Here is a 15322-nt window from a genome sequence, read left to right as displayed (position 1 = left end):
CTTGTGTCTCACACACATATATTTCTACTCTTTTGGGGGACAGTTCACAACTTAACCTTTCTCTATGCTCCTTTCTCCCTGCTTCCTAACCCATAGTACCCTGAAACATGCTTCTACGATGCGCTGCAAGGCTGGACCGCGGTAACAGACCTATCAGACGTCTAAACCAAGTCTTTAGACAGGAGAGGCTGAGGTGGGGGTTCCGGACAACCACCACGCTGCCAGAGCCTCTTTAAGCGAGCCCTGCAGGCGCCGGTCAACTCGCTCTTCATCTCACCGGTGAACCTCCGGCGTTCGTCCGCGCCCTCCCAAGACGGCGGTGGGGCACTCATTCACCCTCAAGACCGGCCCCAAATCCCCCTGCTTCGTCTGCTGCTAGGACCACGAAGGCCTCTGCCGGAACCAAAAAATCCGAGGAACCGAGCAAAGGCGTTCGACCGCAGCGCACCTTTGGTACCTACCTGGGACTCCACGCGGCTTGGAGCAGATTAAACCCGCCCATCGAACGCACCCCTTCCGGGTCCGCTCACGGACCCTCTTCCGCCCAACGTTCCCTTTGCCTTCTGGGGGAAATGACGTAAGAGTCGGGCTCCGATTGGCGAGCACCAGCCGGGAGCGGAAGGCGGTGTTTCGCAGCTCACTGCTCCTGCAGCTGGTCATTCCAGCCTCTTGGGACTTTGGCTCGTCTTACCTGCCTAACGCCTGGCAAGGGCTGTCCGGCGATGCAGCTCGGCCACTCTCCACGAGGAACTTAGCCCGTCACGCCTGCCACGCGGATGGAACCACCGGAATGCTGTGAGAGGCGGGACGGAGGCCGGGAGGAAAGGCGGGACGGAGCGGGCCGGGGGCGCGGCGGGCTGCGCGCGGGGCTTGGCCCCGGCTGTGGGAGCGGGAGGAGAAGGCTGGTTCTGTCCGTTCTCTGCAAAAAAGAGCCTGGTGCTTCTCTTGCTGCTGTTGCTCGGGTTCCTCTCGCCCGAGGCGCTGTCAGGGACAAGTTGCCCACCAGAATATAGAGAGTAGGCAGAGCCGGGCGCGAGGAGCAGTGCTGCTGTTGCCCTCGGGGAGACGCGCGCCCTGGGGTGCAGATGAAATTGGGTGGCCCGGTGTCCTGCTGGTTGTAGCTCCAGAGTCGAGTCTGTGTGGGCGCCCGTGTGGACTGGGCGTTCCACGAATCGAAAGCCCGGCTCGAATCAGAGCTGAGTAGGCACCGAGCCCAGGATGCTGAGTTGTCTGGATCCCCGCAGTCCCTGGAGTGACATTGGTCTGGCTTTCAGTTTCCGCTCCTTGGCCGCAGGAGGGGGAAGTGACCAGCGCTGACTCCTCCTTGCTTGATAATTGAGGCTTTAGGTGCTCTATTATCAAGTCGGAATTAGCTTTTCTCTCTTGTAGTTCCGTCCGATTTATTCTTGGGCTGCCTAGGAGTGTTCTGCACAGGAAGGAGTTCTGATGTCTGTAGCTGTGGAAAATTAGAGTTAACATAGAGCTATATAAAATAAGACTGTCCGTCACTTACTGTACAGGATAGCTTCAGCCAGCCTCGAAATTAGACTTTACGTATATTATCTGATTTTCTTCGGGCGTGTCTTGAGTTTTTAAGACATGATCACCTAGTCTGCCTTATTCAAGAAAATTGCCATAGTAAAGAATGGATATGATCAGGCTGTAAATAGACGTAAAAGTGTAGGTGTTTGAAAGAAGCTTACTGTGATGAATGAGAAGGGAAGTAATTGTAGCAATAGACATTATTTCAGTAAGTTTGTTGAGGAATGGAGCCTTTAGGTGAACGTGTATGGGAACCTGGGCTTCCCAGGTGGCGCTAGAGGTAAAGAACCCGCCTGCCTGTGCAGGAGATTTAAGAGATGTGGGTTGGATCCCTGGGTGGTGAAGATCCCCTGGAGAAGGAAATGGCAACCTACTCCAGTGTTCTTGCCTGGAGAATCCTCATGGTTAGAGGAGCCTGGTGGGCTCCAGTCCATGGGGTCACAAAGAGGCGGACACGACTGGATGGAGGTATGGTTAATATGTCTTAAAATGATGTGCATTATATTACATACATGAAAATGTGTATATTTATATATATGAGAAATAAATGTGATTCACTAGTCTAGATTCAGTCTCGATGATACCCCTTGGATTATCTGGATTCTAAGAAATCTATTTTGCTGTTGTAAATACTAAATAATTTTGTCTACAGACATGGAAATGTCTCTTAAATGTTTGATTTTGCCTCGTATACTTTGGGTTCAGTATTCTTGATCTATTAAGGTACCTGATTTATGGGCCTCCCTTTTATCAGCCATCTGGCAGGTTCCTTTGTGAGTTAAATCTTAAACCATGTTCATTTTTGTATTTGAATGAGTCATGATTTTCTCTCTTAAAATTAATGTTATTAAATATTATGGGGAGGGACAACCACAAATAGAAAATATAATTTTAATAAAAGTTGTTTTAAGATCAACTATGAATGAATGCTTCCCAATACACCACTTCAAGAGCATAAACTTAGTTTTCAAAGTTTCAGAATTGCTCAATGTATTAATATTGTAATTGAAACATAGTAAAGTTCTTTTAATATAAAGTTGGTAGTACTAACTCACCATTGGAGCTTGTGCTTTGGCTGGTTTTGAATGATGGTGTTAGATTTGACCTGGGTCACCAACACAGCTTAGAAATATTTCTCTTAAACTGTATTTATTGTTGACATAATTTGACTGCTTCCATTTGTTCTTTTGTTTAAAAAAGTCATTCTTTATATTTGCATAGAATGATTCTCAAATATAATAGATTTGGTGTTGGGGTAGGGGTATTATGCAGATGTATCTAATGTATCCTGAAATTTTAAATATTGACATACAAAGATATAAAGAATGGTAAACTTATAATTTATGCAAAAACAATGAAATAGAGCTGGTAATTAGTGAAGATCAAAAGCACGGACCAGCAACTCTGTACTTTTATACAGACCTGTCTAATCAGTGTAAGCATTTTGAAGAACAAGAAGATTTGGAGTTCTTTTCTCTTTTAAATGATATAGTTTTCTCCTTATTCAGGCAAAATATTGGGTTTTTTTGAGACAGTGATCTAAGATGTTCTGCCTGATTCTGCCCTGTCTTGAACATTAAAAATCTGATCTCTCTAGCCAATCTAGTTATTCTTATAAAGCACTATTTAGAGGACTTCTTAAACTAGAAGATGACAAGATTTTGAGAAAAAAGACAAGCTACACTGTAATAAGAACTATTTATACTCATTACAAATTTGAATTATAAAAGGTACATTGTGAGTTCTCTTTATCCTCATCTAGGCAGGTACTGAAGACAACCCGTAAGATAGTATGGCTAAGGAAGTAGGCCTGATTCTGGAATCTTCTGTTTGTTCTAGGTAAACTTTCAGATTCTGGGACATAAAAGTCTTGCTTCAGGAGCCTTTTTACTAAGGTTTTGTGTTTGCTTATGAAACTATTTAAAATACAGGAATGAGCAATTGATTTTCAGTAGAAAGTCCTGCTCTTCTTTAATGCTTTCCAAAATTCTGTATGTGTGTGTCTGCTCAGTCGTGTCCGACTCTTTGAGACACTGTGGACTGTAGCCCACCAGGCTCCTCTGTCCATGGAATTTTCCAGGCAAGAATACTAGAGTGGGTTGCCATTTCCTACTCCAGGGGATCTTCCTGACCCAAGGACTGAACCTGCATTGGCAGGCAGATTCTTTACCACTGCGCCAGCCGGGAAGCCCCCTGTGAAATTCTGTATACAGCTGTAGATTATTATAGCCTTTCTCTCCTCTTTCCATCACCTGAGCACTCTGTCTTCTTTTATCAGTGGGATTACTAATTGAGTCTGAAACCCCTCAGATTTATTTCCAGATCAGTGCTTGTATGAGCTCATGTACTCACAGTTTGGTAAAAGGGTGTTTATCTTTCTCAAAGGAGTCTATGATCCCAAGAATGTTAAGAACCCCTTTTCCTGAAGGATCGGGGATCAGTTTGTCCTGACTAGCTTGGCTTTGCTGCTCCATTTGGTTTATTTCCAAGGTATGTGTGTTGAGGGAAGGGGGGATTTAAATCTCTTTTTAACGAGAAAAATATGTTTCTATTTAGAGGCGAAACTGAAAAAGAATTCACCCTTTGTTAAATACCATGACACTTTCATATAATACCATTGAACTTTGCCCTGCAGTAAGAGCTCTGAATATTTCTTACTACGCATTTATATTATACTGACAAGATGTGGTTGGAGATATAGGAGAACCGCTAAAGTGTACTATCAAAGAAGGTAGTAGAGTTTCAAGAAGGGAATAATAAATAGTAGATGCAGCTAAAATTTAATTAAATTAGCTCTTGGACTTGACATTTGGAGAATTATTGTTGACCTTGAAGAAGCAGGTTTAGTGTTACAAAGATGGAAGCAGAGCTGCAGTGGGTTAAGTACATGGAGGAAAAGAAAGTAGAGCTATGAAACAGACTACTCTTAAAAAGTGAAATGTGGAGTTTGTTGGTATTCTGAAGAAATGGGGTAGGAAAAAAAAATTGGAGTAGGAGACTCAGGGGAAGGAGAGATCAGATGTTGTGAAGGGAAACTCAATGTTATTACCTTCCCTTAGAGGAGATCTAGTCAGGTGCAGTAAAAGGCTTAAATGAAGGTGATTTGGCGAGCTTAAAAGTATGAAATACACTGAAAATCCCTTGCAAGCTGAAAAGAGTGAATGAAGATAGAGACATTTTGATTTGTAGAGAAGGTGATTTGAACACTGACTTCTCTTTTCTCAGAGCATCAGGAAAAGAAGAGAGGCAATATGGTATGATGTAATGGAAATGACCTGGGTTTTATTGTCAGCTGGTCTTTGATCTGGATCTCAAGGTACTACTTACTAGTTCTGTTACCTTGAGCTGTTGATTGAGTCTCTGGTTCTTGAGGCCCTAATTGTAAAATAAGAGTTTTTTTTGAACTGTGGTGTTGGAGAAGACTCTTGAGAGTCCCTTGGACTGCAAGAAGATCCAACCAGTCCATCCCAGAGGAGATCAGTCCTGGGTGTTCATTGGAAGGACTGATGCTGAAGCTTAAACTCCAATACTTAAAAGACCCTAATGCTGGGAAGGATTGGGGGCAGGAGGAGAAGGGGACAACAGAGGATGAGACGGCTGGATGGCATCACCGACTCGATGGACATGGGTTTGGGTAGACTCCGGGAGTTAGTGGTGGACAGGGAGGCCTGGCGTGCCGCGATTCATGGAGTCGCAGAGTCAGACACAACTGAGCGACTGAACTGGACTGAATACCTACTTTGTGAGAGTACTGTAAAGATTAGAAAGCATATTTCTAACAGATCTGATACCTCCTGGCTCACCATACCTTCCATAGTGGCCTTCTTTTGTTTATTTAGTGTCTTAGGCTTTTTGGTACCTTAAGGCTCCCAGACGTCCTCTTTCTGCTGTCCCTAGAACGCTTCTGCTACTTTTGGTCTCAATGCTCACTTTCCAAACGAGACATTCTCTGCTTCTTCAGCCTAAAGAGCCTCCCCTTTGTTGTAGCAATATGTATTTATTGCTATGATTATAAGTTTGTGTGATTTTTGTGGGGCTGTCTTTTCCACTAGAGACTCAGCACTTAACAGTGCTTGAATGAATGAATACCTGGTACATAATAGGCAAATAAGCATTTATTACCTCTCAGTTTTATGGGTCAGGAATTCAAAAGTTGCTTAGTCGTGTGGCTCTGGCTCAGGGTTTCTCATGAGGTTGTGGTCAAGATGTCAGCTGGGCCTGGAGGATGCAAGGTGATTCATTCCTGTGTCTGGCCGTTGCTGGTGGTTGTTGGCAGGAACTCAGTTTCTCCACACAGGGGCCTTTTCATGAGCTGCATGAGTGTGTCCCCACATCATGAGAGCTCACTTCCCCAGAACAGGCAGTCCAAATGAGCATGGCGGAAGCCACAATATCTTTTATGATCCATCCTTGAAAGTCACACGCTGTCGTTTCTGCAATATCCAGTTGGGTACATTGGCCAGCCTTATTCATAAGGAAGAGGTCTACACAGGGGCATTTATATCAGAAAGCAGGTATCATTTAAAGACATCTTGAAGGCTGTCTACCACAGATGCTGTGTGGAGTAGCATAGTCATCCAAGAATGACTCAAACAATTTTCTCTCAGTGTTGATGGAGGGCCCAGCAGACACAAGAAAACATGCATTTGTTTTGGCAGCAGAGAGAATAATTTCTGATTTTTCTTTCCCTAGTGGCACAGGAGCAGAATCAGTGAAAACAGATGTTGGGTTGATCTAGGTGTTTTAGGGATTAACAAATCATTACAAGGGCAGACAAATAAGAGTATATCTTAATTCAGCAGTTTGTGTCTGCTTTATGTGGTGGTCGTTAGGGAATCTTTGACAGTGTCTTGGTCTTTGCCACATGTGAAAGCATCTGTATCTCAACAATGGTGCAGGTGATTTTCATATTGACTGAGAAGGTTATAACACAGCGTTTATTGTGCCTCGCTCTGTGCCAGGTGGTCTGCTGTGCAATTTTACAGATGATAATCATTTAATCCTCAAAAAGAACTGTCAGTCTGACTCTTTTAGAAATAAGAAAACTCTGGTTCAGAGTCAAGGATCATGAATTATTAGGTGGTAGATCTTAGACCCAAACTCAGGCTTTCTGATTACAGAAGTGTGAAGTGTTGGACATGAAGTCAGTCATGTCCAGCTCTTTGGGACCCCGTGGACTGTTGGCCATCAGGCTCCTCTATCCATGAAATTCTCTAGACAAGAATACTGGAGTGGGTAGCCATTCCCTTCTCCAAGGGATCTTCCCAGCCAGGGATCAGACCCAGGTCTCCCGCATTGCAGGCAGATTCTTTACCATCTGAGCCACTAGGGAAGCCCAGAGCCCAGGCTTTTACCAACCTACTTCTACCTCAAAGTGCAATTTCATGTGGAAATTTTTACCTTCAGTTCAGTTCAGTCGCTCAGTCGTGTCCGACTCTTTGCGACCCCATGAATCGCAGCACGCCAGGTCTCCCTGTCCACCACCAAATCCCAGAGTTCACTCAGACTCACGTCCATCGAGTCAGTGATGCCATCCAGCCATCTCATCCTCTGTCATCCCCTTCTCCTCCTGCCCCCAATCCCTCCCAGCATCAGAGTCTTTTCCAATGAGTCAACTCTTTGCATGAGGTGGCCAAAATACTGGAGTTTCAGCTTTAGCATCATTCCTTCCAAAGAAATCCCAGGGCTGATCTCCCTCAGAATGGACTGGTTGGATTTCCTTGCAGTCCAAGGGACTCTCAGGAGTCTTCGCCAACACCACAGTTCAAAAGCATCAATTCTTCGGCACTCAGCTTTCTTCACAGTCCAACTCTCACATCCATACATGACCACTGGAAAAACCATAGCCTTGACTAGACAAACCTCTGTTGGCAAAGTAATCTCTCTGCTTTTGAATGTGCTATCTAGGTTGGTCATAACTTTTCTTCCAAGGAGTAAGCGTCTTTTAATTTCATGGCTGCAGTCCCCATCTGCAGTGATTTTGGAGCCCCCCCAAATAAAGTCTGACACTGTTTCCACTGTTTTCCCATCTATTTCCCATGAAGTGATGGAACCAGATGCCATGATCTTCGTTTTTTGAATGTTGAGCTTTAAGCCAACTTTTTCACTCTCCTCTTTCACTTTCACCAAGAGGCTTTTGAGTTCCTCTTCACTTTCTGCCATAAGGGTGGCGCCATCTGCATATTTGAGGTTATTTATATTTCTCCCAGCAATCTTGATTCCAGCTTGTGTTTCTTCCAGTCCAGCGTTTCTCATGATGTACTCTGCATTTAAGTTAAATAAGCAGGGTGACAATATACAGCCTTGAAGTACTCCTTTTCCTATTTGGAACCAATTTTTACCTTAAAATACTAAATAAACTGGATTCAAAATTGTATTATATGTACCTATCATAGAAAAAAGTAGGAACTACATCAGATTTTGAAAGTTTTTTCTCTCCTTTTTGGTATTTTTCAAGTGTTCTATGAGAGAGTATTACTTAGAATTGGAGAAAAAAGTTATCTTAAAGTAAAGGTTTTGTCCTGTAATTTCACATCCAAGTTTGCAAAATGAAAGTAAATTTTTAATAGATTTTTTAATATTTTGGTTAAGTTTCAGCATGAGTCAGTCACCAAAAATCTGGATAATTTTTGGAAAGTATGAATTTCTACAGAGTGTCTTTGTGTTGAACTCAAAGCAGCTCAGCCATAGACGGTGAATGTAGCCTTCACGTTTTCTCTATTCAGTTGTCCAGTTCCAGGCTGAATACTTGTGAACGGATCAACAGGACATGTGGTTGCCTCTAGTTTCCTCTGGAGTAGGAAATGGCAATCTACTGCAGTATTCCTTCCTGGAAAATTCCATATACAGAGGAGCCTGGCAGGCTACAGTCCATGGGGCTGCAAAGAGTCGGACATGACTGAACACACATACAAAAACACACATTCTAGTTTCAAAGGCTGATTGGACAGGACTGAACATCAGCTTCTAGATAGAATTTGTTTCTTTATTTCAAAATAGCATCAAAGCAGTACTTAAATGAGAATAATCCTTTGATACAAAATTGGGCTTCCCTGGTGGCTCAGATGGTAAAGAATCTGCCTGCAATGTGGGAGACCTGGGGTCACTCCTGAGTCAGTAAGATGTACTAGAGAAGGGAGTGGCTACCCACTCCAGTATTCTCCAGGGGATACCTGGAGAATCCCCATAGACAGAGAAGCCTATGGTGGGCTACAGTCCATGGGGTTGCAAAGAGTCACACACAGCTGAACGACAAACACATTCACTGCTTTCATGATCTGCAAGACCTTTCTGAGATTGTGATATAAATGAGCACATTTCCTCCCACACAGTGTTGGTACAGGAATTAGAATATTGTATCAGATCTGTAGTTCATCCCATTAGTATCCCATGTCTCTCAGCAAGAAACACCAAGAAAGTAGGTATAGAAGGGCATCCTTGTTTTCCTTGACTCTTAACGAACATTAGGATCATACAGAAAAACTTCTCAGGAAGTTCACACAGCAGCTGTCATTCCCTAATCATCTGTCTGCTCTCCTGTATGTATGTTACCAGCAATCTTTCACTTACCATATGCCCTAATTTTTAGTCCTGTTCCTCCATATTTCAGTAGCATTTAACCCTGGATGATCCTTCTTGAGCATCCCATCTAAAGTTGTTTTTTTCACTTAGCTTTTGTTACCACACTTTTCCAGATCTTCCTTCCATTCCTATCAATCCTTTTCTCTTTCTCTCTCTTTTTTTTTAGTTTTATTCTTTTCCAACCTCCAAATTTTGCCTTAGGACTGAGTCCTTGGGTCTTTTCTTTATTTGCATTCTCTGTCTCTGTGGTCTTGCCCAGTTCCCATAAGTTTAAATAGCATCTATATGCTGAGACCTCCAATTTTACAAATTTAACCTGATTTCTTCTTTGAGCTCTAGTCTCAGGTAACCAATTACATGTCGGATACAAATACTTGAGCATATAATGGGCATTTCAAACCTAACACAGGCAGAAACATAAGGAAAAAAATACCTTGATTATTACTGCACCTGTAACCTACTCCAGTCTTCTCTTTCTCTGTAAATAGCATTACCATCTATTTGCCTGCTCAAGCAGAATATCTAAGAGTAATCTTTGCTCTTTTCCCTTACCCCTCAGGTGCATTTAGAAGGTCTTGTTGCCTCTGTCTTCAGAACTCATCCAGTTCTAGCCATTCCTCACCACCCTCACCACCCTCATCACTCTCTCACCTGGATTACTCCACCTGTTTTCTCCCGGTCTCTGCACTCTCTTTACTCTTGCCCCCACTCAGTTTCACTGTAGCTAGAGGAATCTTTTCAAATATTATTTATATTAATCATTATCTCTATAGGGATCTTCTAGTAGCTTGCCCTTATTTGTGTTAAGATCTAAACCTCTTATCATGACTTACAGACTGATTCATCTGACCTTTCCTTGCTCACCAAGTTCATCACCTGCTACTCATTATCTAGCTCATTCTGCTCTAACCGAGACCAGCCTCCACACTCTTCCTGGAACAGAGTACCTTCCCTCCTGCCCTTTTGGCCTTTGTATTTGCTATTGCCTTGGTCTGACACAACCCCCATAGAGCTCTCTCACTTTATTTAGCTCTCTGCTCAAATATCACCTTTTCCTCGTAACACTTATGCCTCCAGCCATTCTGTTAGACACCTGCTTGCTTGCTTGTTTCTTCTTCATGTCCTTTCAGGGAAGCATGAGCTCTCTAAGGGACTGCTTAGCAGAGACTGCTCTACCTTATTCACCGGTGTGTCCCCAGTGACTAAAACAATGCTTGACACCTAACAGATGCTTCCAAAGATTTATTGAATGAGTGAATCTACCGTTTTACTGAAACAGCTGTTTGACTTATTGGCAAATGAAGTATCCTTTTCTCATGTTAAATTTCCCATGAGCTCTCTGTGGTACTTGACACTGTGTGTCTTCCTATCACTCTTCTTTTTTAATTTCCACATTTCTGTACAACCAGCTTCCTACCACATCAGTGCCTCATACCCTATATTCTCTAAATCATCAGCTCCTGTTAAGGCTTCCTTCGTATGTTGCCTCACAAATCTATACTTTCCTCTCTTCCTGCTTCTCTACGTAGTTGAGACCTTTGTTATCTCTTACTACCTGATTGCAGTAACCTCCCTGCTTCTCACTCTCTATGTTAGACTGAACTCTTTAAGTTGTACGTAATATTTGTCTTGGTATCTCTTGCAACGTCTAACACTCCCCTCACCCTGCCAGTAGCAGACACTCAAAGAATGTTGAGTGAATAGTCTTGTGTTTCTGGAAAGTAGAACTGGTGGGCCATGTGATTATTTGAATGACTAATTCTTTGAAAATAGTTTATATGTAAATAATCTCTCTTTCTGTTTAAAAAAAAAACCATAGTAATTCATTGTTGTACATTTGATTTTTTAATGGACTATGTAAGTGACTGTAATCACACAATGTCCTATTGGAGCATTTCACAGTAGAGTTTTGTTTTTTGCTCTAATAGAAGTAAAGGAGTATCTATGCTTCTCTATTAAAATGATTCTTTCTTTTCTCTTAAGCTAAAGTCCCCAGTGAATATTGAATTGCTGAGAAATTTGGGAAAAGACAAGCTGAAGTTTCCGTTCCATGGATCCCTTGGGTGCACCTTCCCAGTTTGTGGATGTGGATACACTGCCAAGCTGGGGCAACTCTTGTGAAGATCAGTTAAATGCTTCTGCGATTGCAGCTGAAACATACCAGGAAGAGACTATTAGATCACCTTTTCTTTATAATAAGGATATCAATGGAAAAGTAGTTCTTTGGTAATTCCTTGTTTAAATCATATCGTGATATAATATGCTCATAATTTCTTCTAAATTCTTTTTTTCATAATTTTTTCTAAGCTCTTTTTGTAAAACCTCATTATTGAAATATTACTTTTCATGTACACTTACAGCTTTATAGAGACATAAGTGATATACAATAAACTTCACTTAAAGTGTACAGCTTGGTAAATTTTGACATGCATACACCTGTGAACCAGTCAGTGTATCTCTTGGTAATCCGTTTCTCCTGCTCCTCCCTGTTTCTACATCCCCAAGCAACCATTCATCTTTCTGTCACTATAGATTAGTTTGCATTTTCTAGAAATGGAATCATGTGCTTTTTTTTTAGTCTGGCCTCTTTCATTCAGAATAATTATTTGAGAACTGAGCTATATTGTTGCATGTATTGGTAGTAGTAGTACACTTCTGTTTATTAAAAAAACTGTTTTAAAAAGCTGTTTCTAAAAAAGCTTCATTGAGATGCAATTCATATATCATGCATGCATGCTCAGTTACTTCAGTCATGTCTGACTCTGCAATCCTATGGACTGTAGTCCACCAGCCTCTTCTGTTCATGGGATTTTCCAGGTAAGAATACTGGAGTGTGTTGCCATGCCCTCCAGGGGATCTTCCCAACCCAGGGGTTGAACTCACATCTCCTGCATTGCAGGTACATTCTATACTCACTGAGCCAGCTGAGAACCCCCAATTCATATATTATACAATTCACTAATTTAGAGTGTACAAGTCAGTGGTTTTCAGTACATTCACAAAGTTGTACAACCATCACCATGGACAGTTTTCATCAACCCAAAGTCCTGTACCCATTAGCTGTCACTCCCTGTCTTATTCTCATCTCTTAAGAAAGAAGCAAAAGAATGGCATGATGGTTTTGTGAGTTTCAAGGTTTTAGCACTTGTATTCAAGAACTGATATGGTATATTAGCCTCTCTGAGTCAGGAACAACTTCTTTACTATTGCTCAATTTTGTGAGCTAGTAAATAAATGTACCCACTCCCAACTCTCTGCTCCAGTCAACCACTAATCTACTTTTAACTCTAGATTTGCCTATTCTGGACATTTCATATAAATGGAATCAATTGTGATGTAGCATAATGTTCTTAAGATTCATCTATGTTGTAGTATGAATCAGTAATTTATTCCTTTTTATGGCCAAGTAATATTCCAATGCGTGGGTATACCACATTTAGTTATCAGTTCATTAGTTGATGGACACTTGGGTTGTTTCCACTTTTTGGCTATTATGAATAGTGTTGCTGTGTTTAAACTTTTTAGAAACCACCTACTTTCAGCTCTGTATAACTTCTGTTACAATGTAACAGCCATATGGAAGAAGCCAAGGAATGACATGATAGCTTTATGGGTTTCACAGTTGTAACACTTTTCATTCAGGATCTATCTGAGATGCCTTATTAGCCTTTCTGAATTAGGAATAACGTTTTACTACTGCTTAAGCTTGTGAACTAGTAAAACCGATGTTGTGAAGGCAGTGAAGACAGAATGTTTTGAAAGAATCAGAAACTAGCATTCTCATCTGCCTCCTCTTCCCTCCACTTGCTCTTAATTATTGTTTCCTCAGGAAAGGAGATGTGGCATTACTGAACTGCACAGCTATTGTGAATACCAGCAATGAAAGTCTTACGGATAAGAATCCTGTGTCAGAAAGTATCTTCATGCTTGCAGGGCCTGATTTGAAGGAGGACCTCCAGAAACTTAGAGGTAAGTGAACTTTCTTAGGTCTGTTAGTGCTTAGGAAGCATATATTTTGATGTTTGAAGTATAGTTTTCATTCTAAGTAGATGTAGCTCTTTTGGTGGTGTTAAATTACAGCCTCTGATAAACCCACAATGTGTTAGAAACTGAATGCTGAGACTTTTACTCAGTAAAACTCTGTTGTGTTCCTGAATTTTAAAATGACAGTTGTCATAGCCGGTTAGATTCCTGGTAACGTTTTCTTGGCTGTATATTGTCTTGCACTGATAAGCCTTATAAAACAACTATGCTTTGTCTAAACTGAAGCTTTTTTTATTGAGTTTTGATATTGATAGAGAAATTTTTATATACCTCCTGAACATAACAATGTTGTACTTCTGTAATGAAATTGAATTACTGGCAAAAACACCAAAATGCATTTTAAGAGCAAATACATTCTGGGTTAATTCTGTACTTGCTGTTTTAGTTTGTTTGTTTTAACCAGAATGTTATTCTTCTGGGAATATTTCTTTGGAATTGGAAATAGGAGGAACCTTGTTTACTTTATTTGCATTTATTTTCTTAATTTGCCAACCTGGCAACTTTTTGTTATTGTTATTTGAGTGTAAAGAGAATATTGTGAAATTTAGTCATCCCATTTTATAAAAAATACTTATGAAATAAAGCAATTTCTCTCAAAATGTAAACAACAAATCCCTTCTATGTAAAAGTCTTCATTTCTTAGATCACTGCCATTTAACACTGACTGTTTGTTTCTAACCTAATAAAGATATTAGAATTTGAACAGGAACATTTATAATGTTGACCATGAAAGAAGAGATAGAGAGAGAAGAGTTAGCCTATCTGATCAAGAAACTAAACTTTGACCGTGAGGGGAGAAGTGGGGAAAAAAGCCCTCAATTTAACTAAAAGCATGATGCCATGAAAAACATGTAGAAATTACAAAACATATTAGGGATAAAATTGAGAAGTTCTTTGGAAAGAGTAACAGAAACCGGTCTGGAAAAATTCCTGATGGCCTCTGTGTGTGTGTGTGTGTGCGCACATATTCTCACTTACACCTTAAATCTGGACTTACGACTTAAAAAAAACAAATAACGAAATTTAAGTTTACAACATACAAACTCAGTTTTTAGCAGCATATCTTTGGAGAGTATCATGAAGAATAAATTATGTAATGGATATTAAGTGCTACTGCTGCTGCTAAGTCACTTCAGTCATGTCTGACTCTGTGCGACCCTATAGACGGCAGCCCACCAGGCTCTGCCGTCCCTGGGATTCTCTCCAGGCAAGAGTACTGGAGTGGGTAGCCATTTCCTTCTCCAGTGCATGAAAGTGAAAAGTGAAAGTGAAGTCGCTCAATCGTTTCCAACTCTTCACGACCCCATGGACTGTAGTCCACCAGGCTCCTCCGTCCATGGGATTTTCCAGGCAAGAGCACTGGAGTGGGGTGCCATTGCTTTCTCCGTATTAAGTGCTAGGCACATCCTAAGCGTTCAGTATTGTATATGGTGCTAGCTACACTCCTCAGTTGTATTGCTTAATGAATCAGTGCCAACCTGGAGAAAGATTATCAGTGATGCACTAAAGGGCTAAATACTTCTGTTCTCTTTTTAACATTTTTAATAACAACTTAGTAAATGATTACAAAGTATGACTTAACCGAATCTGTAGATGATGATAAATGGTAAAAGAAGTAAGAGGAGAGCCATTAGGTTCTAGACTAAAGATTCTTAAATATCAGAACTGACTGGAAGTATGAGCCAAAAAATGGAAAAAATTGACAGGGATGAATATAAAAGTATTGCAGTAAATTTAAAACATTAATCACCCAAGTTCAGAATGGGAAAGCTCAGTCTAACAGCTTTTCTTCGGTGAGAATTTGCAATCTCAGTAAAATGGCACTATCATCAACCACCGCATTTTTCATGCAAAAAGCTTTAGGGTTAACACTTTGCTCTTTCTTTTTCCCCACATATCTGTCATTAAGCCCTAAACCAATCTTGAATCTCTCTGTGTTACCGCTACCTTCCTCCTAGCCTGTGCTGCCATCATCCCCATCTGGATTATAGTCATTGCCTTCCTCCCAACTGGTTTCCCTACATCCATTCTTTTCATAAACCTGTTTTCCACATACAGGAAGTATTTTCTTTTTAAATTGTAAATCCCTTCTTATTGCTCCCCTGCTTCAAACCATTTAGTGGCCTCTCATTACACTTAAAATAAAATCCTGACT

The 15322-nt window shown here is 41.2% G+C and overlaps 2 protein-coding genes across 3 annotated transcripts in view; one reads left to right on the top strand and one right to left on the bottom strand.

Annotated features, from left to right (window-relative positions):
- Positions 1-584, bottom strand: part of WDR3 (WD repeat domain 3) — a 39166-nt gene extending 38582 nt beyond the window's left edge. Inside the window, exon 1 of the mRNA XM_005677798.3 lies at positions 462-584. The gene's annotated coding sequence lies outside the window, so the exon portion shown is untranslated. The remainder of the gene's footprint in view (positions 1-461) is intronic.
- GDAP2 (ganglioside induced differentiation associated protein 2) overlaps positions 604-15322 on the top strand; it is a 77862-nt gene continuing 63143 nt past the window's right edge. The window contains exons 1-3 of one of the 2 annotated variants that reach the window (XM_005677800.3): positions 604-795; positions 11107-11349; positions 12953-13092. In XM_005677800.3, coding sequence (XP_005677857.1) covers positions 11174-11349; positions 12953-13092 — 316 coding nt within the window. In that variant the 5' untranslated portion in view covers positions 604-795; positions 11107-11173. Of the gene's footprint in view, positions 796-4767; positions 4859-11106; positions 11350-12952; positions 13093-15322 lie in introns of those variants that run through there. The other variant, XM_018045975.1, reaches the window with a different exon arrangement.

Source organism: Capra hircus, chromosome 3, assembly GCF_001704415.2.
Source record: "Capra hircus breed San Clemente chromosome 3, ASM170441v1, whole genome shotgun sequence".
Classification (NCBI taxonomy): domain Eukaryota; kingdom Metazoa; phylum Chordata; class Mammalia; order Artiodactyla; family Bovidae; genus Capra; species Capra hircus.
Note: the sequence above shows the minus strand (reverse complement) of the source record. Positions and strands in the feature narration are given on the sequence as shown.